This window comes from Labrus bergylta, chromosome 6 (assembly GCF_963930695.1).
Source record: "Labrus bergylta chromosome 6, fLabBer1.1, whole genome shotgun sequence".
In the NCBI taxonomy this organism is placed as follows: Eukaryota; Metazoa; Chordata; class Actinopteri; order Labriformes; family Labridae; genus Labrus; species Labrus bergylta.
Genome location: NC_089200.1, coordinates 18190787 through 18214144, shown reverse-complemented (window position 1 = coordinate 18214144; position 23358 = coordinate 18190787). Strand labels below are relative to the sequence as shown.

At 38.3% G+C, this 23358-nt stretch overlaps 1 protein-coding gene and 1 long non-coding RNA gene across 5 annotated transcripts in view; one reads left to right on the top strand and one right to left on the bottom strand.

Annotated features, from left to right (window-relative positions):
• The window catches only part of LOC109982770 (uncharacterized), a 42719-nt gene extending 32802 nt beyond the window's left edge, over positions 1-9917 (bottom strand). The window contains exon 1 of one of the 4 annotated variants that reach the window (XR_010666529.1): positions 9778-9917. This is a non-coding gene — a long non-coding RNA (uncharacterized lncRNA). Of the gene's footprint in view, positions 1-313; positions 1697-4501; positions 7185-9777 lie in introns of those variants that run through there. The other 3 variants (XR_010666532.1, XR_010666528.1, XR_010666531.1) reach the window with 3 other exon arrangements.
• Positions 9918-15491: 5574 nt separating this feature from the next.
• Positions 15492-22368, top strand: tmem161a (transmembrane protein 161A). Its single transcript, XM_020632175.3, has 11 exons — positions 15492-15605; positions 16163-16266; positions 16359-16442; positions 16667-16758; positions 16942-17098; positions 17359-17574; positions 17785-17928; positions 18038-18151; positions 18283-18457; positions 18596-18692; positions 19121-22368. Exons 1-11 carry the CDS (start codon positions 15603-15605, stop codon positions 19423-19425), a joined length of 1491 nt encoding a protein of 496 aa, XP_020487831.2. The 5' UTR covers positions 15492-15602; the 3' UTR covers positions 19426-22368.
• The last annotated feature ends 990 nt before the right edge of the window (positions 22369-23358 follow it).

Here is a 23358-nt window from a genome sequence, read left to right as displayed (position 1 = left end):
TGACATGATGACAAGTTCAGGCAGGACAAACTGGCATTTAAGATCTCTTGCTATCATCAAAACATGGTTATTATGCACCATAAATGTGCTTATACCTTCAGGAATCCTCTAATACTGAATGTTTAAATCTAATTTATCCTACAGGAAAATATCTGAACCTATGAACATTGATACAGACACCAGACTAAACACTTTAAAGTCTAATGTGTTTTGTATCATGTACCGTAATTCTAGTTCTAAACACATTACCGGTCAGATAATTCTTGTTGCATCTTGTTGACATAAGTCCAGAGAGTAAACTGATAATACTCACAGTGTAAGTGTAACCGCAGCCTCCACAATGGGACAGTCAATTGTGTGCCTTTAAAATAAAATAAAAAATAATATAATCCACAAGGATTCGTTGCATCGATATTCTCTAAACTCGTCCCGGGTTAGCAGCCTCTCTGCCCGGTTCTCTCAAACAGTGATGCTCCCAGTCTTTGACCACGTGGGATGCCGGAGACAAAGCCCATTTTACCCACAATATTATACCACCGGTATATGCATTTTTTTTATCCTTGGAGGGATAGGAGTAAACGTCCATTGCAGGCTGTCAAATACAGTGCAGGAGAGAAGGAGGAATGAGCGTCAAAAGGAGCACCTCGGCCATCAGAGTGTCAGATGTGGGGCGCAGGAGGTGGAGGGACGCCCGGGGGGGGCTAGGGGTCAGACGCGCGATGTCCATAGAATTAGGCATGCTCATTGGCACACACACACACACACACACACACACATGGGTGAGCAGCAGAGGTATGAGGTCGACATAATGGACATGTAAAAAAAAAACAACGAGGAAAATTAATAGGACTATAGCCACTAGGTTTATAATAATAATAATAAAAAAAACACGTGAAGAAAACGAAAAAAGGCTTTCAAATGATATCAAACGAATCCAATATTATAAACAGCTAACTGGTGTAAAACTTTTCTTTGGTGCAATGATCCTTCCACAATCCAATGAGAGGAGTCTCCTCATCTCCTCAATGAAAGTGAGGAATAGTATTGCATACATTTAAAAAAACAAACAAAAACATCCATTTAGAGTGTTTTACTAATCACCAACCTGTGCAGAACACTGTAAGCATTCAATTTATAATAAATATACTGATGTCAATTCTAAGATAAGGTGAGTCAGGGTGCATCACAGTCACCTGGCTGGACAGGCCTTGGGCAATACGTCACACACACTGGCCATGTTTAAGGATTTGTTGACATTAGAGCATCCGTCTTACAGCCACACCCTATCGGCGTAAATAAGGACACAAAATCTGTTCCAATAAAGGAACACGGAGAAAGTAATGACATACGAGTAGTGAACGAGGTAACTGCAGGTTGCAGGGCTAACCATTACACAGCAAAATGGCTAGAGTCACAGGTATACTATTATATAATGCGTGTTATTATAAAGCTATAATCATCTTATTTATATTTTTCATAAAGATGCCGACATTTTAATGATGTATCCGTTTCTTTCCTTATTATCAAAAACGATTCAAACCCTGGGAGTTCATTATGTGAGAGATATAGATAGCCTGATGACTAAAGCGTTAGTGTGTTCTTAAAATAATGCTTTACATTTTTACTCTAAATGTTGAAAAAGATTCATTTAATTTGCATTGCTCTTTTTTCATAGCGCGTGCGTGTGTGTCTCTCTTGTGTGTGTGTGTGTGTGTGTGTGTGTGTGTGTGTGTGTGTGTGTGTGTGTGTGTGTGTGTGTGTGTGCGTGTGTATGTGTAATAGAGAGAGAGAGAGAGAGAGCTACAATACTTTTGATTGAATATTAATTTTATTCAGTTATGTCATTTCTTTATATTCATGTGTAAAAATATAAAAAAGTGAAGTTAGGCTGCTATTCAAATGAAATTAGGACTATGGGAAAATTCTACAAAGAGCTGTCTCTTTTCTCAAATGAGACAGCATTTTGTTTTTACCATTCAAAATCAGATGTCCATTCGAATAACTAGCTTCTGAGGCTTCATACTTTTTGCAATCTTTGAGGAACCAACAGTATAGGATAGTAATTTTGATTCCTCTATTTCATAGGATGACTTTTGTAAATAAGACTTGCATGGCTTGTAATTTATGTTTTTATTATTTTTGTGTTTCTCTACTGAGCATTTTTGAGAAAAAATCATATAATGCGATTTTCATTGCGCCTTTTTCATAGCACACGCGTGCGTGCCTGTCTCTCTGTCTTTCTCTGTCTCTCTCTGTCTCTCTCTTTCTGTGTGTGTGTGTGTGTGTGTGTGTGTGTGTGTGAGAAAACTCTGCTTCTCTTGATTACACTGTACATTGACGCTGACTGACTCTCAGGTCGTCCTCACATTAGACTCACGTGAAATCAACTGCACACGCCCCCTTACTGCGTCACGTCCTGTCTGACATACAGTAGTGAGGTGCTGGTACAACGAGCAGATCACCCGTCAGACCCCTATTCTATTCTATTCTATTCTATTCTACTTAAAACGCACATGTACATGACGTTTTAATTGTGTTTTCTGTGCTCATAGTTATCCTAGAATTTTAAACAAAACTCAAACTTTAAAAACTAAGCCACTTGCCAAATTGTTTGACTTTATTTGCTTCACAATCTGGATTTTTGTTCAGGTAACTACAAAAAAAGGAGTGTCCATCCCTTCTAATTCTTTGACAAAACAAATCTAAAAGCACTGATCTACACAAGCAGTTACAAAATCTAAAGGGGGTTTTTGAAATAAAAATGCATGCTTGTTAGGAATTCAAAGTTCAGTATTGAGAGTGAGCTTCAGCTGTGTAAAGTACAGTCTCTGTCCATGGTGCTGAAACCAATAACACTTATTCACGGCGCTGTTAAGAAATCAGAGCGCGAACAGAAATACCCTAAAGTAGGCTCTTTTTCTCTGGGCATGCTTGTGTAATACATTAAATTTAGTTTTTAATAAATAAATTAAGATAAGTAACCTTGGGTAGGAAAATAATTTGTGTATTTTATCGAGTTAAAGTTAAGTTAAAAACTCACATCAGCAGAGCAGTACAGAGATACGGTTACAGGTTCATGAGTTAACTCTTTAACTGAAAACGGATTACACTAAATAATCCCCTTTATATTCAATTACGATCCATGCATCGAAAACAAGTAAATTATGTGTGTTTGTTTATTGCTGGCTAAATAGCAGAGAAAATAAACTAAAACTAACATTAAATTGTCAGGATTTTATTTATAAGAACCATATTTTTCCAGTCGATCTAAGTTATTTGTAGCTCTTTAACGAGACTGTGTGTACTCAAGTTAATGTAAATTTCGCTCATAATAACGTTAAGACGCCAGGCGGATTAATACATCAATGCAGCATTGTGTGCTTGATTTTTTGTCCATGATAAATTATAAGTTTTAAATAAAAAATAAATAAAGTAGAAAGGCTTTTAGTCCAGTGCCTTGACTTCAATATTCAGTATAGGCCTAAACCTGTTGCACAGAACAATACAGAAAGAAAGAAAGAGCGAAAATGCAAAAATGACCCTATCAGTAGTCTTAAGAAAATGCATGAATTAAATTTTAACCATTGTGATAAAAAAATAATATACCATATTTCTTTGTTCAAATAATACCTTTATAAATACCACAAAATATTAGCTTTTGAAATCTGCAGTATAGTTTGACATTTATTTTCATTTTGGCTTTGGAAAGAACATTTTTTTAACCTCCCTGTTAATCCTGCAAGACAATCTCACTTTGTGTATTTTTTCCCTTTAGAAAAGATTCCACAAAATAAACTTTAACACTAACCATCCCAAAGTGAATAAAAAGTTACTTTCCATGTTTCCATGACTGAGGAGGCTTTCTATTTTAGTCAGCTGCTAATGTCTCATTAATTAATTTCACAGTTTAGCTCTGGAGAAAAAAAAAATCCCTCAAACAAGTGACCAAAAAAGCAAAGAAAGAAAGAAAAGCAGTAAGAAAAAAAAAAAAACCTGAAGAAAGAAAAAAAGTCAACATCAAGTTCAACAACGTGCTGGTGCTCATTAGCATCACAATGCTGTCTGGCTGCACACAAGTCTTCTTAACAAGAGGCGCTGGCGTCAAGTCCCTCCACCTCCCAGCCGAGAGGACATTTTCCCAGGCTCTGCTAACAATCAAACAACTGTTTGCTTTCTAAACGCCAGCTCAGGGGCCACTCAGCCCTCCTCGGCCCGCCCTAGCCCGCCTCACACCGCTCAATGGAGGTACCCGTCATACACGAAACAGCCTGCTGCCACTCATCCCAGGGCTCACTATTTATTTTAGAAGCCTATTTTCCTCTTTTACAAGAACAACCATGTTTTTTCCACACACAATATTATTTAGTATTTTTTTATTTAAATTACACTACTTTCTTTTTGTACAAGTGCAAATTTAGTTTTAGTAATTTTAATGACAAAACTCGATTTTTAAAAAACCCCATAAAAAGTCTAAAAAGAAAGCATTTAAAACCATACTTACAGGCATACATTTTGAATAAATTCCGATTCTCCAGTCCAAGTCCATCCAGTAGCCTATTTTAAGTTTCTAGCATCATCTCTCGAGTTTAACCAAGAGCCAGGAGTCCTGGGAGAAGCCAAAAATGTTGCAAACATTCACTGACTGAGAGGGAACCTGCACAAAGACTTGATCCAACTCACGGAAGAGTTTTTAAAAACGTTGTCTTTACTTTTGCGTTAGAGAAAAAACTGAGGCCAAGGTGTTTCTTCTGCCAGCATCCCGCATCCCAACATCTCCTCCCCAGCCTCGGGTGACAGTGCGCGCGGAGCTGCTGCGTCGCTGGTCCCCCTCCCTCTCTCTCTCTCTCTCTATCTATCTCTCTCTCTCTCCCACACTCCCTCCCTCCCTTTCTCTCTTTCTCACACACACACACACCGGCTGCTTTGGACGACGTGTACTGAAAATAAAACACATTTTGCACGGCTGTGCGTTGACCATTGTGAACCGGTGTCCATTGTTCTGGTTTGAATGACGCATCTCCCTCTTTGGTTAAACCCAGCATCTTATTCTGGCAGCGTTTGACAGACGACCTAGTAGTGATCTTCAAACCTGCACCTTCCTTCACTGAGTCACCTGAGTCAACAGCTTGTAGGGAGAGCGAGCCAGACATATACCAGCAGATCCAACGGTAAAACATTGACGTTTCCACGCTGATAAACAGGCTGAAGGATACACGTAAAAGGGAAACGTTTTCAGAGAGACAGGGACGACTTAAGATCAGCACGCAGCAGCAGAGTGTGTCATGCTGTTGCAGCAGATGCTTTCCCGGAGCTCCTGCGGGTCACGCTGCCTTACGTGCGGCGACGTCTCCTTCCTCTCTGTGCGTAACGGAGCGCACTGATGGACACATGTGTCAAAATGTTAAGATAAGCAGAGGGTAACACACTTAGTATTTCTATTTTAAAAAATGAAAAGAAATATATGGATATGGGTAAGGCGGGGAATCAAAGAAGGTGTGCTGTAATGCAAGTCTTTGAATTATACGTTAGAGTTGCGTGCTTACGTCATGCTACGGGATAGGTTATTCGTAATATCTTATCCAATACGCATGTGTGAGGGATCCACGGTAGAGGCTCATTCGTGGGTTCTCAAAAGACTGATTTTGTTGAAAGTCCACTTCACTGCCGCCGCTTCTGCTTAATGATAGTCCTGTTTTTATATTATAGCATAAGGTTATTTTCCATCAGGAGACAATTAATCCTACATTTCTAATGCAATCCTGACTTCCAGAATTAAAAACTGCGTGCATACGTGTGTGTGTGTGTGTGTGTGTGTGTGTGTGTGTGTGTGTGTGTGTGTGTGTGTGTGTGTGTGTGTGTGTGTGTGTGTGTGTGTGTGTGTGTGTGTGTGTGTCAGTGTGTCTCTAGATGCAAATTAGCAAAAAAAACAGTAAAGAGTCAAAACTCCAACAGGATCTAGATATTTGGAACAATAATTTGTAGTTCTTGTAAACGAATCGTTGCAAATGATGATTGTTAAAAATGAAGCAGCATAGAGCTCCCAGAATACAATATGGTCCCAGGTCCTTCAGTTGATTCATTATTTAATGGCGGTTTAATAGAACACTATAAACATATTTTTACAACAATATTAGGCACCCAGTCTGGTAATGGTAGAGTTTCTCATGGGATAATATTAAGGTCCTATTTTCCTGTTAAAGGATTGACGTCATTAAAGTGAAAGTTAATTTAACCTTCAAACTAATACCTCAGGAACAAAATATAATAATCAGAATGAAATTGTATTAAATGAAATTGTATTAGGCATACTTACTAATCTACATTTAGGCAATTTAACGTTCATTTGCTCTATAAGCCAAAAATGTGTAATTAACTTGAGATTTAAATTACCAACCAACAGAGAGTAAAGCTTAATGTTGATAGAGATAGTGAATATAATCATTTTACGTTCATAATCATGTGAGTATCTCCTCCTCTATTTTTTTTACAGCTTCATATGATTGTAGCCTTTTGGATGTATATGGTGAGCATATTTTGAGAGGTTGCCTATATAATTAACTTGGCTGGCCAAACTTTTAAAAAAAAATACACAAAGCAATTTCTTAAATTAGCTAATAAAAACAATTTCCCGGTTCCTCTGAAAAAATCCACTTAGAGAGAAAACGGGCGGTAATGATAAGCATACAGTCCAGTAATAAGTGGTTATATTGGAGCTAAACAGCGACATCTACTGGCTGAAAAGCAGCTCTGGAGCTCAGGCCTGTGGAAACTCTGATGGCCCAAAGCCATAAAACACTGAACACTCTAAAAACCAGAAGATAATCTCATATCAACAATATTCCCGATATTGGCCTTTAATTTGATGCAGCAGAATTTTATTACGACTCTCCAATTTGCAGATTCAGTGTTCGTACATCTGATGGAGAATAACAGGCCTCTAAATATTATACAATTACCCAAACTTTAAGAAATGAGGATTATATAAAATAGAGATAGAAATAGATCTTGAATGTAAATGTAGTGATGTGTATGAAGATGAATATTTTATGGTAATCAGTGCGTTTACGTCATAGGATCGTATCGCGTCATGGCCCGGAAGGCCCACATGACGGAGCAGAATAACTGAGATCATTTTGAACATCTTTGTATAAAAATGAATAAATAAAAACGTTTTACTTTTGAAATAATGAAGATCTACACATATTTATAATTTAAAGAAAGAAAGAAAGAAAAAAAATCATTAAACTCTATTAAACATCGGATATGATCAATGGTAGTTTCTGTTAGATTTGTAAAATCTCATTTGAAACATTGATAACCATTTCATTGTATTTTATTTAGCTGTCATAAAAAAAACAAAAAACATTTATTTTTCTTCACAACAAACCTCGAATTAAAATGTTAGGATTTTTAAAATGTACGCTTATATTTGCCTTTTTTAACAGCTCTAACAGGAGAGCGTTCATTAAAGCCAAAAGAATACAGCAGCAGATACTGATTAGTTCCCTAAATACTTTACATTTGCAGCTAAGATATTATTTCCTATGACCTTTTTTAATTCAAAGTTTAAAATACAAATTATGATGGTATTATTAAAATTCTATCACGAACAAATCCTGTAGTTTGACCCTGTAAAACTGAAAAAGGTGCATCAGTTCATGATATCTTTGGGGTTGATGAACTCTCATAAGACATTTCTGTATATTTTCAGACAGAGTACAACAAGTATTGTCGCTAACCGAGCATTATTTATTCTTTTGAAGAATAAAAAAAAATAGTTCTCGTTCAGACTCAAACGAAAATGGCAAAAAGAATGTGTTAGAAATAAACTGCTCTAATGAAACAAACGTAAATGATTGAACTGTAAATCAAGTCTTTAATGAGAGAAAGTCGAAAACAAAATACGAAGTCAATGGTTTTAAGCTAATTTCGGTGAAACTGTTGAACTGGTGAACTGAACTGAAGAGTATTGAGGTTTATGAACTGTTTCTGAATTAGATGTTTTAATGTAATGGTTAAAAAAAGCACTGGCCCTCATCTCTGAAAGAACTTCAAACATATGATTTCATATGATTTCTTTATTTCATTATTGATTTACGTATTTATTCAGTTATATAATAAAAGTGAAGTCAAATGAATAATGATTTGGCATAAAGGCACTCAAAATATTGCAAATTTGTATTGATTAATATGATATTTAAAAAGCTTCTCCAGTTTTGACTTTCCTGAAAGAACTGTGGTGTGATGAGCCGCAGGTAGCCTCTACATTTTTTTTAAAGAGGAACTTCGTTTTTAAAAAGTGCTTTTTAAGTCGCCTATTTGTTGTATGAATAAATGGCAAAGTATCTCACCAGAGAAACGAATCAAGCAGAAAAATCATCAACATCTCAATCCTAACTTCTTCTAAGTTTTCCCTCTTAAATTCATTCTCTTCTGTCTAAATTGTATGTCTATGTCACCTTGCCTGAGCACACTGAGCACCATGATTTCAGCTGTTAATAACTGACCTATTCAAGTGGCCACTTCTGGGAATTGTAATGTCCGCACTTCAAAGGGGTCTGTCCTGATACTGGGATATGAAGAGGTCAGAGGTCATACATGAAGAGGAAAGGGGTGTAGATATTTGTCATGCACACAAATTAGCACACAATAATATAAATAATGATAATAATGAATTGTAAGAACATTTTGTTCTGATGGCGGCTGCAAGTGCACCAATCATTTTAGATACTACAGTACAAAATAATTCTCTATAACTGATAGTTATGTGAAGGATAATTCTGCAGATGTGTATTATGAAGCATTATCTCTTAGCATGGTGTCAACCTGTGTCATGGACATTTTACAATAATATTAATTGTTGTCAGTAGAAAAAGGACCGAGAATGATTTTAACTGCAAAAAGAACAAAAGCACCAACAATGGATTTTACTGAAAGTCAAGAATCAAGTGGCCTTGATTCTTTTTCAATTTCTTGCTACATATTATAAGTTTGACAAAACAGATATTTGACTTGAAATATGAATGAGAAATGAAAGCCATATGGCTTCATATAGCAGCACAATGGGATCATTCCACTGAACTAAAAAAACATTATTTACACACTACACACAGTTAACAAAAATGAAACTATTTGTTGCATTTCTCAACAAATTTTGTTGTTTTCTTGATTGTATAATATCTCAATAGTCTCAAACAGATTCTCAACAGGTGAGTACGGAGAATTTTGATCTTCTGCCCGCCTGTTACAGTTTGAGTATAACACTTTCAGCTGCCTGCATAATGCTGACACACAACACGACTGCTGAAGTATATGGTTTGGTATACACTCAGCAGAAATCATCAATTTGCCCATAAAGCAAAGGCTTTCAAGGGTGCAACACAATGCTGTGTCAATAAGAAGAAATCAGATAATCTTGGAATAAATTCACAAAACTCCAGACATCAAAAATTTTGGACTATGGCAAAAAAAATCTAATGCAGGTGGAAACCAGAATTAAACCACATTCATCCATCATCACTCCCACAAACATTAAACAAACTTCACTTTCTAACACAGATTTGTTTTAAAGAAGACATTAAATAAACTAAAACAATTGAAGATTAATTCCATCATAAAGAAAACAGGTTAAAAACTTTCCAATAACACATATTTAATATGAACAAATATAAAACAACGAGATGTAATTCAAACAAAAACAGATGGATTAAGTTTGAAACTTTTTCAAATACTTTAAATCAATATACTGTAAGAGCTGAAATGAATCCATGAACTTACATTGCAGCAGCTTCTCCTGGTGCTCAGTTTGAGGGCGAGATGTTGGTGGATTCCCTGCCATGTGCAAACAGACCGGTTTTCTGACTGCTTTGCTTGTTTAATTGGGAACAGGCTGAAGTTTATGCTAATGAGCTCTGACATCAGTCTGAACAGCCTGCACTCCATAAAGGAGAGGAGCAAAGGGCCAAAGTCTCGCCTCTTTTCCCAGGAAAGTCCGCCGGTCAAGTTCAAGCGCAGAGCATGATTATCATTCACAACACGTTAACACACACACAGAGAGTGATTCACAGGGAGGAGGGAGGCCTGCAAACACGTTTAGTGTCATTGTGAAGGTTTAGAATGCGGCAAATAGATGATCAATTATTACAATATCAATTTTGTTCATTCCTGGCTCAATAGGACTTGTTTGCAAAGGAGATAGTGTTTTTTTCCATTCATGTAAAAAAAAAAGAGAATTCCTTGTTTTTGAGATTGTTCACCATTAACAACAATATCAAACATTGTCCCTGTCATTAAGTGTCTTCCGTATTGATAACAGAAGGCCTTTTTCTTTTGATAAAGTGAGGGGATGTTGAAGTGAAACCAGGTTAAAGCCATTGTTCCATGTAAATTCATACAGCCATCACAGGTAGAGAGTTAAGAATTTGAGAGAAAAAAGATGCATTTGAAGCTTTTATGATCAAAGAGACATCAAAACAGTATATTATGCAAATGAGTCTGCAAGTCAGAAATATGCACAGTATTTTGCTTAAATTGTGAAAATGAATGTTTGTGCAAAGATTTTCTATTTGACACAAGTAGATATGTGTTTGTATCTGTATCTGTATCTGTGTGTGTGTGTGTGTGTGTGTGTGTGTGTGTGTGTGTGTGTGTGTGTGTCACCATGTCTGCATGCCAGCAAATGCAATGTAAGAAATGGAGCAAAAAGATATATTTCTTTTTTGAAGAATTAATGAGTAATAGCTTTGCAAAGAGGTTGCAAGTCAGAAATCTGTCTAATATTTAACTAATTTAGTGCAAACATAACTTTATTTGAGACAAAGAGATAAAAAAAACTGTGTACTGTATGCAGTTGCAACTTGTCTTTGTCTATGTGATCCTGTACATCTCCCATCTGTGCATTCTGCCTGCTGGATCATCCATGGGATCATCTTTGCTACAAACACTCAGTGTAATAGAATTAGCAGCATCGATTTGCCTAATTACAGTATAAGTGTGCAGCGATTCATGTCGTCCAAATCCAGAATCTGTGTGAGCACAAGCCAGAGTAACGGCTTAACACATCGGAGCAGGATCAGACCCAACTAATACTCCGTTGTTTCAGACTAAATCCTGAAATACAGTCATGCATTCATCCTAATGCACATGGTATGCTTCCTGTAGTGTACCGTTCCTCGCAATAACTTTCATCCCCTTACTTTTCCATAGCCTTCTTTGTGACAACTTTGAATTCAATTAGATATATTTGGGCTTTTTGCCATGTGATAAAAGACAAAAAGTGTTTAAAAAGCAATGATCTGTAAGGTGCACAAGTGAACCTGAGGGCATTTTGGTAGCACCACATCTTTGTGCAAAGATTTACAATAAGCACATATAGCTGTTTTTTTTATCATTTTAAAAATTTATTTTTGGGCTTTTCTGTGCCTTTATGTAGACATAGGACAGTGGATAGAGTTGGATATCAGGGACAGAGAGAGAGAGAGCGGGAAAGGAGCCACAGATCAGATTTGAACCCAGGCCACCTGCTTTGCGGACTACATGGAGCTTGCGCACTAACCTCTACACAACTGGTGCCCCACTTTTCATAATTTTATGTTAAAATGGTTTAAAAGATATTATATTCCCCATGCCCACTTCCAAATTTTGGACATTTTGTGCTCAACTATACATATTACCAACAAAATTCTTAATTCTTAATAATAGTCAATTGTAACATGATAAAAAAAGTGGAAAAAGTCAAGGGGGCTGAATGCTTATCATTGACTTGTGATTTAAAAGGCAGTTCTACTCTTCTGATATTATGCCTGCATTTCAAGAGAAAGGGTCTTATCTGCATCAGTGACATGTTGCTCAAAACAAGCTTAATAACAGAAAGGTTTTCAAGATATGATTATATATGTGAGCGGAAAAATCACGTGTGAATGAAGAAAGTAATGATGGCAGAAATCCAATTAGTTTACTTCACTTCACCACTGCTAGTGGGTCTAAGGTTTTGCCCAAGCTGACTGATGCACTGTCAAACAAAGGACCAAAACTTTAGTGAATGTTAATGCTGACAAGGTGCCCCTCCTGCTATGGCATAAATAACTCCAGAGAAAAAGGCATCAACACACCTGTGCCTTTTTTAAATTAAAAGTTGAACTACAATATGTCAAGGTATGTAACCTACTTGCTTTTCACATTACACATCGAATGTGTCATCACAAAGACCACGGCGCCAACACTTGACGCCTTGATTGTGTACAGAGAGTACAGTGTATCACAGGAGAATCACTTTTACAGACTTCGTTCTCTTATGGATGGTTATACAGTGATTCTATGTGTGGTAATTATCGGTCATGAGTATTACTCCTGTTTAAAATAAATCCCTGTGACAAAGCAGATCTGGCCCTCCATAGCTGGTTCCCACAGCTCTCCCCCACACTGCAGCGGAGGCCGCAGTTAGCAGAGAGACAAAAAGGAAAAAGAGCGGGCAAATTGAAGAGAGATGGTGGTGGTGGGAGTTTCCTTTGACGGGGCACCATTGCAACATTTGCATATATTCAGATCAGCCGATGAATACCGTGCATGCGGGCAAACAAAGACGAGCCAATGGGAGGCCTGCATCCCTGCTGCGGGCTCAGAAGCAGCCGCCGGTATCCCAGCAGCCCTCTGGGAGAGACACAGGGAAGTGGTGTGGGAACCAAGAGGCCCCCCGAGCTGAGCAGAGGGAGGGGAGCCACTTGTAGCCCGTGGTGAATTAGCATTTTATTTGTGTCCATTTTTCTCAGTAATTTCTTCCCCGCCACTTCAGCCACAGATGGCTAACATGGAAGAGGGATTAGCATTTGTGTCAAAGATGATGATTATGGAAGTGTTTTTCTACCCAGACAGAGACGTCTCTTCTCACAGTGTAACTGACATTTTAATGACTGACATTTAGGCAAATGTACTAAATATGAAATACATTTCTGTACATTTTATATGTCGAAGATGGATGGAAAATGTTAAAAGTACATGTCAGATGATGCTAAAACTCTTTACATATTGCTCAATGTTGCACAATGTAGCCTAAGGGTCATACACTTACTTCATCCTGAGTTTATCATATCTGTCTACACGTTCTGTAGATATTTTATGTTTAAGATGCAGCAAAAGAAAGAGGATCAAGAATCAATCTTTAGAATCAGAATCAGGTTTAATGCTGCCATTCAAGGAATAAGTCTTGGTGTGTTGGTGCACTGAACATGTAAACAGAAGAAAGATAGGAAATGCAGTAAACATCAATTATCATACTGTTATTTAAAAATTAAAAAAAAAAAAGGAAATATGAATGTTTTAATAATGTAAAAGCTGTTTTGAATAAAGAGACTATGCAGTATAATCAGACAGTAATCCAGGTAAAGGTATGTCAAAGTTTCCTGAAATGTGACTTGCCCTGCGTAGAATCTTACAAACTTGTCTTAGGGTATAGGTTGAAGTTGCATCAACAAGACTCAAAAAGATCAAATAGTTTGACACGGAGCTGAGCAACTAATTTGATGTGATTTACGTTTGCAAATCTGATTCAGTGGTGCATACATGCAAACCAGAGATGCCGTTCCTTCCGCGCACAAAGCTCCATTTGATCAAATTCACAGCTCTCATCTAAATGTCATGCTCTCATGCGCAAATTCGCCGGGCAAAGGATCAGACATAACTTCAGCAGAAGGGCTGCCAGTAATTATTAAAAAGTGGGTATTCAAAAAGCTTCAGCAGACCACCCAAATAACCCACGCACATGCTTAACACAGATTGTTATATGGTGAATGGTTTAGAGGGCAGACTGCTGGGGGACTCTCTGCTCTATTGGAGGCATACAGGCCTCCGGTTTACAGAGGATGAGCTAACATTATAATGCATGCACAGGCCACTGTGTGTGTGGACATTCATTCTCATCCAAAGTGACCAAGCGTACCTCACATGAAGGATGCATCAGCGCATCCAGAGATGTTGTCCTTGTACCACAATATTTCCCCAAACACCTCATGGTTTATCATAATCAGTGATAATACAACATAATACAGCAACACATCACAGAAATACAAACTGTTGGTAATATTTTTTCCTCTTTTTTTTATTTTTTTATCTTTCTTAATGAGAAAATAATACCTCAACTCATGATTACATCCAAATCCCCACATCCCCTCCCTGTTGGCTGAGGTTTTTATGCCTAAATAGAGCATATCTGAGACCAAAAGCTTACCATTTGCATAATGTTTGTTTTCTTTCAATGAAATGTTAAGAAACATGATGGTGGGAGCATGAATCATGGAGATTATCATTAGGAGGATCTCACAGAGGTATTCAGGGCTACCGAGGGGAAAAAAGGAACCAATACGAAATTGTACAATTTAATTCCGGATTTAGGACTATGTTGGCAAAAGGGTATATACAGGTACTTTATTTTTCTTTTTTTTTATTATTTGGAAAAAAATAGATCTTAAATAAACACATTGGCTCTTAAAGTGTGTTTGTTTTTTCATGTCAAAATGTTATATTGTGGAGAAATAAAATTGTTAAAGGCACTCATAATATTTTTCAGTGGTAAATATAAGAGAATAAAAACTGCCTTCATGGAACTTTTTAATACTTTTCCTGCTCAAAGAATACTTAAGACAGCGGATGGGACAAGCGAGCTTTGGAATTTCAAAATTACCATAAAATAAGCAACAATGTGTCTGTAAAATGTTAATAGTTAAACTCAATGGTGCAGGTTTGGTTCCAAAATGCAGGAGATAATGATTTGTTTCTGTATGTTTGTTTAGGCCTGTATCAATTAAATGGATAATAATAAATATGAGACTGGTCGAAGATTTTTCCTCTTCAAAAATTAGAAAGTAGGCTATATATTAAATTCAGAACTATCAATACACTTATCCTAAATGAAATCCCACTTGGTTTCCGTTAACAGAGGACTGATGACTACTCTACTGAATATGTGGAAATAATGTTCAATATTCTTCTCATTGCATCCAGCATTAAAAAGGAGAAGAGAGGAGAAAAAGATAAAGATAAAGAAAAACAGAATGTGCTGCCAAGCAAAAGTAAATGTATAACTTATAAGTTATACATTAAATATAATGTAAGTATCCCTGGACGGTCTAGGAGGTGTTGATTAATATAACTGCGTCACAGCAGGATTAATGTAAAGCAATTTAAAGTTATACTGTAGCTCGTATCAATATGATCCTATAGGACTAACCTTAATTCAATTCAGAAAGTCCTTAGTTACAGCCTTCACATGAACATAATGAAACACAGTCTTACTAAATGTAAGCGGTCACATGAAATACCTAACGCAACTTTGAATACTTCATGACACGACCTCCTTTACTTTTCCACTTCAAGTCGAGAAGCCGTGTAGTGGCATCATTGTTGTGCTATAAAAAAAAGAAAGAAAAAGAAGTATGACGGTCGAATTTACAAAGCTTTCTTGGAGCACTTGAATGCAGCGTGCGACTCCAACCCCTGAACTACATCCGGGACATTCAGCTGTTTCACATGTTCAGCTGTAAAGACTTCCCCTGCATGTGAAGAGGGTCCATCAACTTCTCTGGTTCTAGCCACAGCTTTTTCGGAAAGACATGGTAACAGAAGTCATTGGCATGTTGTTATCAGTGTTAAATTGTTGCTTTGGTGGTCGCGAGTGAGCTGATCTTCCTTGTGTTGGTTAGCGTTTCCAAGAGACATAGTGGGTAATGCTAACTGGCTAGCTACGCCTGCAGCAGCACTGACAGGTGGTGAAGTTTAGCTAAATTTAGCACCATAGCCATTTGCCAACTTTCATTCATTTTGCAGTGGGTTTCAATACATCCTGTTTTAAAGGCCATTTATCTCCTGCCACTGCATGATTTTTTAATGTGCATTAGCACCTACGGCAGCCTGTGATCCATGAAATAACTTATCTTTGATGAAACAAAGACTGCACTTGAAACCTGGAGTCTTGCATGCTTAGTCCACATGAAATGCTGTATTCACTGATAGTCATCGTTTCAGACAAAGCACATCTACTCTTAGACTGTCTGTGACGAATAATTTACAGTCACAATCTTGTTTTCATGTTCAAGATGGGACTCTCAGAGTTTCTTCCTCACACATGTTCACTTTAACACATGTGTGTGTTTGTGTGTGTTTTCTCTGACAGGCGCTGATGGGGATTCAGCTGGTGGTCAGCTTGCTGGCTGCCAGCATTATGCAGAGGATGGCTCCGCACTGCTCATTTGCACGCTGGCTCATCTGTAATGGCAGGTGTGGTAACCCTAACGATCAAGTTATATGTCATACACACACACACACAGGCGATGCACTTTCTTAACATATGAGCCTGTCGTTCCTTCCAGTTTGTTCCGGTTCAAGCATCCGTCAGAAGGAGAGCTGTGTGCCCTTGCGGGGAAACAGATGCCAAAACAGACCAAGAGAGACAGGTGTGTGTTGGGGGAAGGTCTGACTTGGGGGAAGAGTTGTGTAAGAGTAACTCAGCCTTAGGGAGCATCTGCCTTTGATGCAATTACTGTACTTCTGGGCAGAAAAGACGGCTACTCCAGAAAAGCTGACAATATTTGTATCCATTAAAATTCTAATTTTTTTAGAAGTTAGTGTTGTTATTTTGTTTTACATGTTTGTTTGTTTTCATTCATTTGTTCATTAGGAGACAAAATGGAGAGAACAAGCCTCTGACCGTGCCTAAAGACATCGACCTTCACTTGGAGAAAGCTCCTGTCAACGCGCTGGATGCTCTTGGTAAAACTAGCATTCCTTAGTTTACTCCACGTTAATGTTTTTGAAGCACAAACACCACAACAGTTTAGCTGCTTACTCAATACAGACCAATCACATACACTGCTTACATTTTCTTATTGTGCTTGGATCAAAACATTGAATGGAAAGCATTTTTTTTTTTTTAAATCTTGTTGTTTCTTTCAGTGCTGCGTTTTTTCTTGGAGTACCAGTGGCTGATAGATTTTGCAGTTTATGCCATGGGTGTTTTCCTGTTCACTGAGTGTTACTACAATGTGGTTGATGCCAGAAAAGAGATCAATATCGGAGCCATCTGGTGCGTCCTGACAGTGCTGTTTGGTCTGTATCCTTCAACGTTTAAAGTCACTTTCTGTAGTGGAAACTCTTTTAAGTGTCAACACTTGGTTCATCCTACAAAACATACTTTTCTCAATCCACAGAGATACAGTACATTCAGGCTTTTTTTTTTCATCATTAAAAAAGCCTGCTTATGTCATTTAAGTTGTTATTTGAAACAGTTGCATGTTACCATCACGAGTTGAGGATTGGCGTTTCCCATTCCCTTTGTTTGTTAGTTGTTGTGATTTAACCGACAACCTTCAGAAAGACTCTTCACACTCTGATGAGACACTACTTCCGCTCCGAAGAGGGGGGCGAGCGCTCTGTGTGCCTTGCCTTTGGTTTTCTGACTCTGCTCGTGGCCATGCTGGTGCTTGTGGTCAGGGAGGAGTACCTGGAGTTCGGCCTGGAGTCTGGCTTTTCCAGCCTCTTTGACAACTTGGAAACGTTTGCCAAACAGCAGGGCTACGCTCAGTGGTCGTAAGTATCAGTCTCTGCTAAGACAACTTGTTGCTGAAATACTACTTTGGTATCTTTAAATGGAACATGTAATGTTATATTGAATAAGATTGCATTTTGAATCAAGAGAAAACATTGTTTGAAGTGTGCATGAGCCCTGACAGGCTTTTCCTTGACACATATATGTGCTTGTTGCAGCCAAACATTTGCTTTCTGTTTTAATCCCTCAAGAATCCCAGTGACCAAGCTGACCATGAAGCTCGGTCTGGCCGCTGTCTGTGCTTACATCGGTTCTATCCTGGCCTTCCCCGGCCTGCGACTGGCTCAGACTCATCTAGATGCTGTACAGATGAACTCAGACCGCCCACTCATCCAGTAAGAGCTGATGAATTTAATGCTACACTAGATACTTTCTACTTCCTCATAAAAAGTCTTCCTTTTGCATTCTTAAGCTTTGTTCGATTTTCCCCAAATTTTCCTGCAGGTTTCTGCTGCACATAAGTTTCATGTCTCCGGTCATTGTGTTGGTTCTCTGGGTGAAACCAATGGCAAGAGACTTTCTGGCCAGTGCACCTTTGGGGAAGACCTCCATCACAATGTGAGTGCAAATTCATATGTTCCTGTTTCATCCTCTTTAACTCACCTCCCCTGTTGTCGAGACAGAAACACCGACCTGTGATTAAACATTTCCCTGATTTTTTTTTTTTTCACATCTTCAAAATCCTGCAGAGTTTCCAGTGAAGCATTCGACAGCGTGCGCCTGTGGATCATCGTGGTGTTGTGTGTGCTTCGACTAGCAATGACTCGTTACCACCTTCAGGCCTACCTGAACCTGGCTCAGAAGTGGGTGGAGCAGATGAAGAAGGAGGCGGGTCGTATTGCTGCAATTGACATTCAGAGGAAGGTCAGGATTTAATTTTTAACTTTTTAACTTTTGGATTCTTTTTTTTAGTAGGTTTGATTTATTTTTGGCAATAGAAAAGTAAAACCTTCTGAAGTGCATTTTATGTGTAAACTGAGAAAGGAAAATTCTGTTTTTCAGGTCACACGCATCTTTTGCTTCTTGACTGTAGTTACTCTCCAGTATTTGGTTCCTATTCTTCTCATCCTCTTCTCCACACTTTCACTCAAGGCATTAGGTAAGTAAAACACACACACACACCGTCATCACAATTCAATTGTTTGAGGATCAGTGCACACTGCATTTAATATTTCTGTATTTTACCAAAGCATCTGAATTTACACTTATAGAAATAGAAAAAAGACTTCAGGGAAAGATGTCCCCTTTTTCGTCAAGAATTTAATTGGCTAGCACAGCTTAGCGTAAAGTCTAGAAACAAGGAACAGCTACTAGCCGAAATGAATCAAGCACAAGACCCATGTAATAAACCTTAGAATAAAAAAACAACATACACTTGTTAAATAGTACCGTAAGTATTAGCTGGCAGTTTGAATTTTACAGCCATACGAGCAAGGCTGATGTCATATTGAGATAAATTGCTGATGTTTTCTTCTTACCGTTCCTCCAAGTTCAGTGGTAAAAATATAAATGTTGTCTGACTTGTAGGGGACTTCTCCTGGGGCCCTGGTGCAGAGGAAACTCCTGGGGTGACACCAGCACTGGTGATGCCCACAGCAGCACCTGTGCTGCCCGGTGGTCTCGACGAAGACGAAGAGGGGGTGGACGATATGGAAGAAGACATCCAGGCTACAGTAGCGCACCTGACAGAGGCCTTCTCAGCGCTGCGTGCCGTCCTCACTCCGCTTTTCTTAAGAGGTTTCTTTGCATTCCTCACGTGGTGGGTGGCTGCCTGCCAGGTTATCAGCTCTCTGTTTGGCATCTACTTCCACCAGTACCTTATGCAGAACTAACTGATAACAAGCACACAGTGCCATACTGTTCGACCTGCAATGCAATTCAAGCCCTCAGCTGTTGTTAAGCTGTTTCAAAGGATAGCTGCAGGCAGCAAAGGGACTTTACATTAATACACACATCTACAGACAGAATGCACCTTGGCTGTAATAGAAGATCTGATCAAGGCTGGTTGAGAGTGAGATAGATGACTGACACTGTCGGTTGCAATATTGGTTACATCCTTCCCTTATGACTTTCAATGGCCAGCAGGATACTGGTATCAGTAACCCAGATGTACAGAGAGCACTCGAGTCTATAGAAGAGAACAAGTTCAACTTAGTCTGGCTGTCTCTGGGTTTCCTCACTTCACTGCATTAGAATACTGGTGATTCTCGTCATCAAACATCTGGTTACCAGCTGGTTCAGTTATCTGTTGCTTTATTGATCCAGCTTCTTTTGTGCTCCCATGAACTCAGCAGAGATCAAAGTCAAATTCAACATTACTGTATACAGTTGCAATTGGATTCATCTTTAAAATATTTTTCAAACATTTCAAGTATGCTGTTTAATATTGCTAACCGTGTAAGAATAAGGTTGTCTTAACATGTTTGGCATCTCAACCGGTTGGCCAGTGTAAAAAAAGTGACATTTTTTGTATTATTTTAACGCCTTTGTATTTGTTAACAAACCATTCTGAGTGATACACTCACAGCAAAAAATGATTAGAAAAGGTGAAGAAGTCAAAACATATAGAGGTGATCAGCTTCAATTAGCTAATGGAAAGTGTTCATTCAGTAGTTGACTCCCCTCCCTGAAGGTCACCATGGTGGTCCACCAGATTCACAAGTGGTCCAGCTTTTGATAGAGGAAAACAAGTTTAGCCCAAAGAATGTCAGCTAGCCAAATATTCTTGCTTTGTACAGTCCTGCTGTAGTCAACTCCTTCCTACTCAGTAAAACATTTTCCTGCATCTCTTCAGACGTATCAATACCAGTGGTACCTGAATTCTTAATAGAACATTGTTCAATGCTGCATATGTGTATGATAGTTAAATGGTAACAGGGTAAGTATTAGTACTTAATCCCTGTCAGGATAAGTTGTTTGTTTTGTGAGGGACTTTTTGTCCCCCTTAAGGAACCGATTCAAGAGTGCTAAACTTTTTATTTAACTTTGTTTTTTCTGCTGTTTATTGCGTTTATGTAGTTAAGTTGAAACCGTCCTTATGAATCAGTTGAAAATGAACCGTGTTTGTGTATCAGTCAAGAACTGATGAGATGTTGCTTATTTTTTTGTTTTTCCTGTAGAATTCCTAAGTGCCTGGGAGCTCAGGGATTTTGAGTCGATTTGAAATCTCCTTTCTCTCTGATAAATCATATTTTGACTGAACAGAAAACATTGATAGATCAAATTTAGACTCTTAACTGTTTTCTTTTTCCCATTTATTTTTAATTTTCAAACACGACTCACTCGCATCATCTTTAGCAGCAGTGAATTAAATCACTTTTATTTTTACTTTTTTGTTGTTTTTATAGCTAATCAGTCAAGTAAGATTAAAGGAGCAATATGTAACTCTGACACGTAGTGTTTAAAATGGGTACTACAGTCCAAAGTGAATTACAGTGGAGCGAGCTCCCCCCCTTACCCCAAATGTCCACATACTCTGTGCACAAAGCAGTTGGTCAGCGGCATGCACAACGCCGTTAATTTCCACTCTAGTCAATAATTGTGTTTCCACATCGAGTCCGTCTCCGGAGCGCCGTCACCAGCGCTACTACGCTCTGCTCCATTTCAAATAAGCTTATGAGTCTATTTTTGACGGTGTACCCCACAGGCACGCGCCAAGCTAGACCAAATAGAACAACCTGGACAGAAAGTCAAACAAGGGAACGCACTGAGCGTCCTGTCAATTTCAAAATAAAACACTACACAGACAAACAATCTTATTTTCCATCACTTTATCAACATAGAGTCAAAACAGGCACCAAACGAACAACAAAACAACCTCAGAAAGACAGAGTAACATGTTGTTTGCACGTTTTTCTCTATATTCTCGCGTTATCTTGTAGTTCTCCTGTGATGTGTGTGATCTGCTCATGGCTGCAATCATGTTCCAGAAACAGGGCAGGGAAAAACCGTGGCGCTGGCAGACCGCGGCATGTGGTGTGGAAATTCGTTGCTAGAGACGATGTGCACGCAGGTTGCCATGTTGCAGACTCAGAAGCTTCAGTGTTTAGCCAGCTCTGCATCGGTCTTGAAACCTTTTTGCCTCTCATAGTATTACCACTTTTCTGCTCATGGAGCTTATTCGAAAAATGCAGAGTTTTTTTATATCAGTAAAAATCAGATATATCTGAAACAGTTTGCTTGCCCACTTTCATCGCTGCAAAACCAGTTTGTGTGCTGTGACAACTTGTTTTATATCAGGCAAACCAGGGGTGTGCAAAATGGCCGTGTGGGGGGTTACATGAAACCGCCGACCTGCTCTGGTCAAAATGAATACAGACTAATCCGGACCAGAATCTAATCTTAGAAGGAGGACATACTGGCTGCTGCATTGTTGTCAGAGAAGCCAGCACTTCAACATAGCATGTTTCCTTATTGCCTGAAGGTACAATGAGGTCATGTTTGATCATTTAATTTAGTAGATATTTTACATATTGCTCCTTTAATCCAAGCCCACTTAGAATAATTGTGTGCGTCAGTGGGTTTTATTTATTTATTTATGATACATTGGGTTGAATAGAGATGATACTGATACTGCAACTCTACATTTTTATTTTCTGTTTGTTGTTTTTGTGTGTGTGTGTGTGTGTGATATTTTAGATAGTATATTTGAATGAAATGCTCTGAAATCATTACTGTGAAGTACATATCGAAACATTGCTTTTTGAGATTTCCTGAATGCATGGTGTGTGAAGTTTTCCGTGTGAGTGTGTCTCAATAAAACATTTTCAGTCTGATGTTGTTTCCACTTAATTCTGCTCTCCTCCAGGAGCGTGGGAGATACTGCTGATAAAACATTTCCTTTAAAAAAAAAAAAAAAAAAAAAAAAAACCTCTGCTCCAATTGACAATAGACATCATGCATGACAATGGAGTGTCTCGCCGCTGTGCTGGGTCCTGATCTCTGACCCCCGTCCTCCTGAGAAGATCATTGTTTAATCGCTGATAATTACTATGAACCTGATGCCCCAAAAGAGTCTGGGAAGCAATATGAGATGAGATGAGATGAGATTCAACTTTATTGTCATTACACATATACAAGTATAGAGTAATATTGTCAGTGGATGCTCATCAGGACCTTTGGACATTTGACTTCTTGCTTGAAATCTTCAAAATGTGTCATCAGTTCAGCCTTAAAGGCATTCAAACTAAATGTAAAAGCTTAATAATAATAATAATAATTTTATGCCAGTGATACAACAACATTTCAGGAACTGACCTTTCAACACCAAAGACTGGAGAGGTTTTTTGTCTGCAAGCTGACATGATATATTGGTGATATCTTTTGACTTTCATATCCTGTCAGAAGCCACAAAGGTTCTCGAATGTAGGGAGGGACGGCCACTTTGTAGGCTTTTTATGTTACCGATTACATGCTTCACTGAAGGATATCAACAATGAAGAAGGCTCTGCAAGAGTGAAGAAATGTAAAGGGGATCTTTCCCAATAAGACTACTTGAGATAACTATGAGGATGCATCACCGATATTTCATATGTTGTTTCAACAATGTCACTCAAAGTTCCTGTGAGGGGTTTTTAGCTGGTGATGAAACAGACTGAAATTAAAATTATGCCTCCTTATGACCTATAAAGATAACTAAGCTCATCAGGGATACACCAGAGAATTTCTGTATAGTGATTTTTTTTATCCCTGTAACTTCTGCTGCAGAGTGTTTCAGGCAACATTGACAGCACTCTGCAGGAACAGCTTTTTGTTTACTTTTTCCA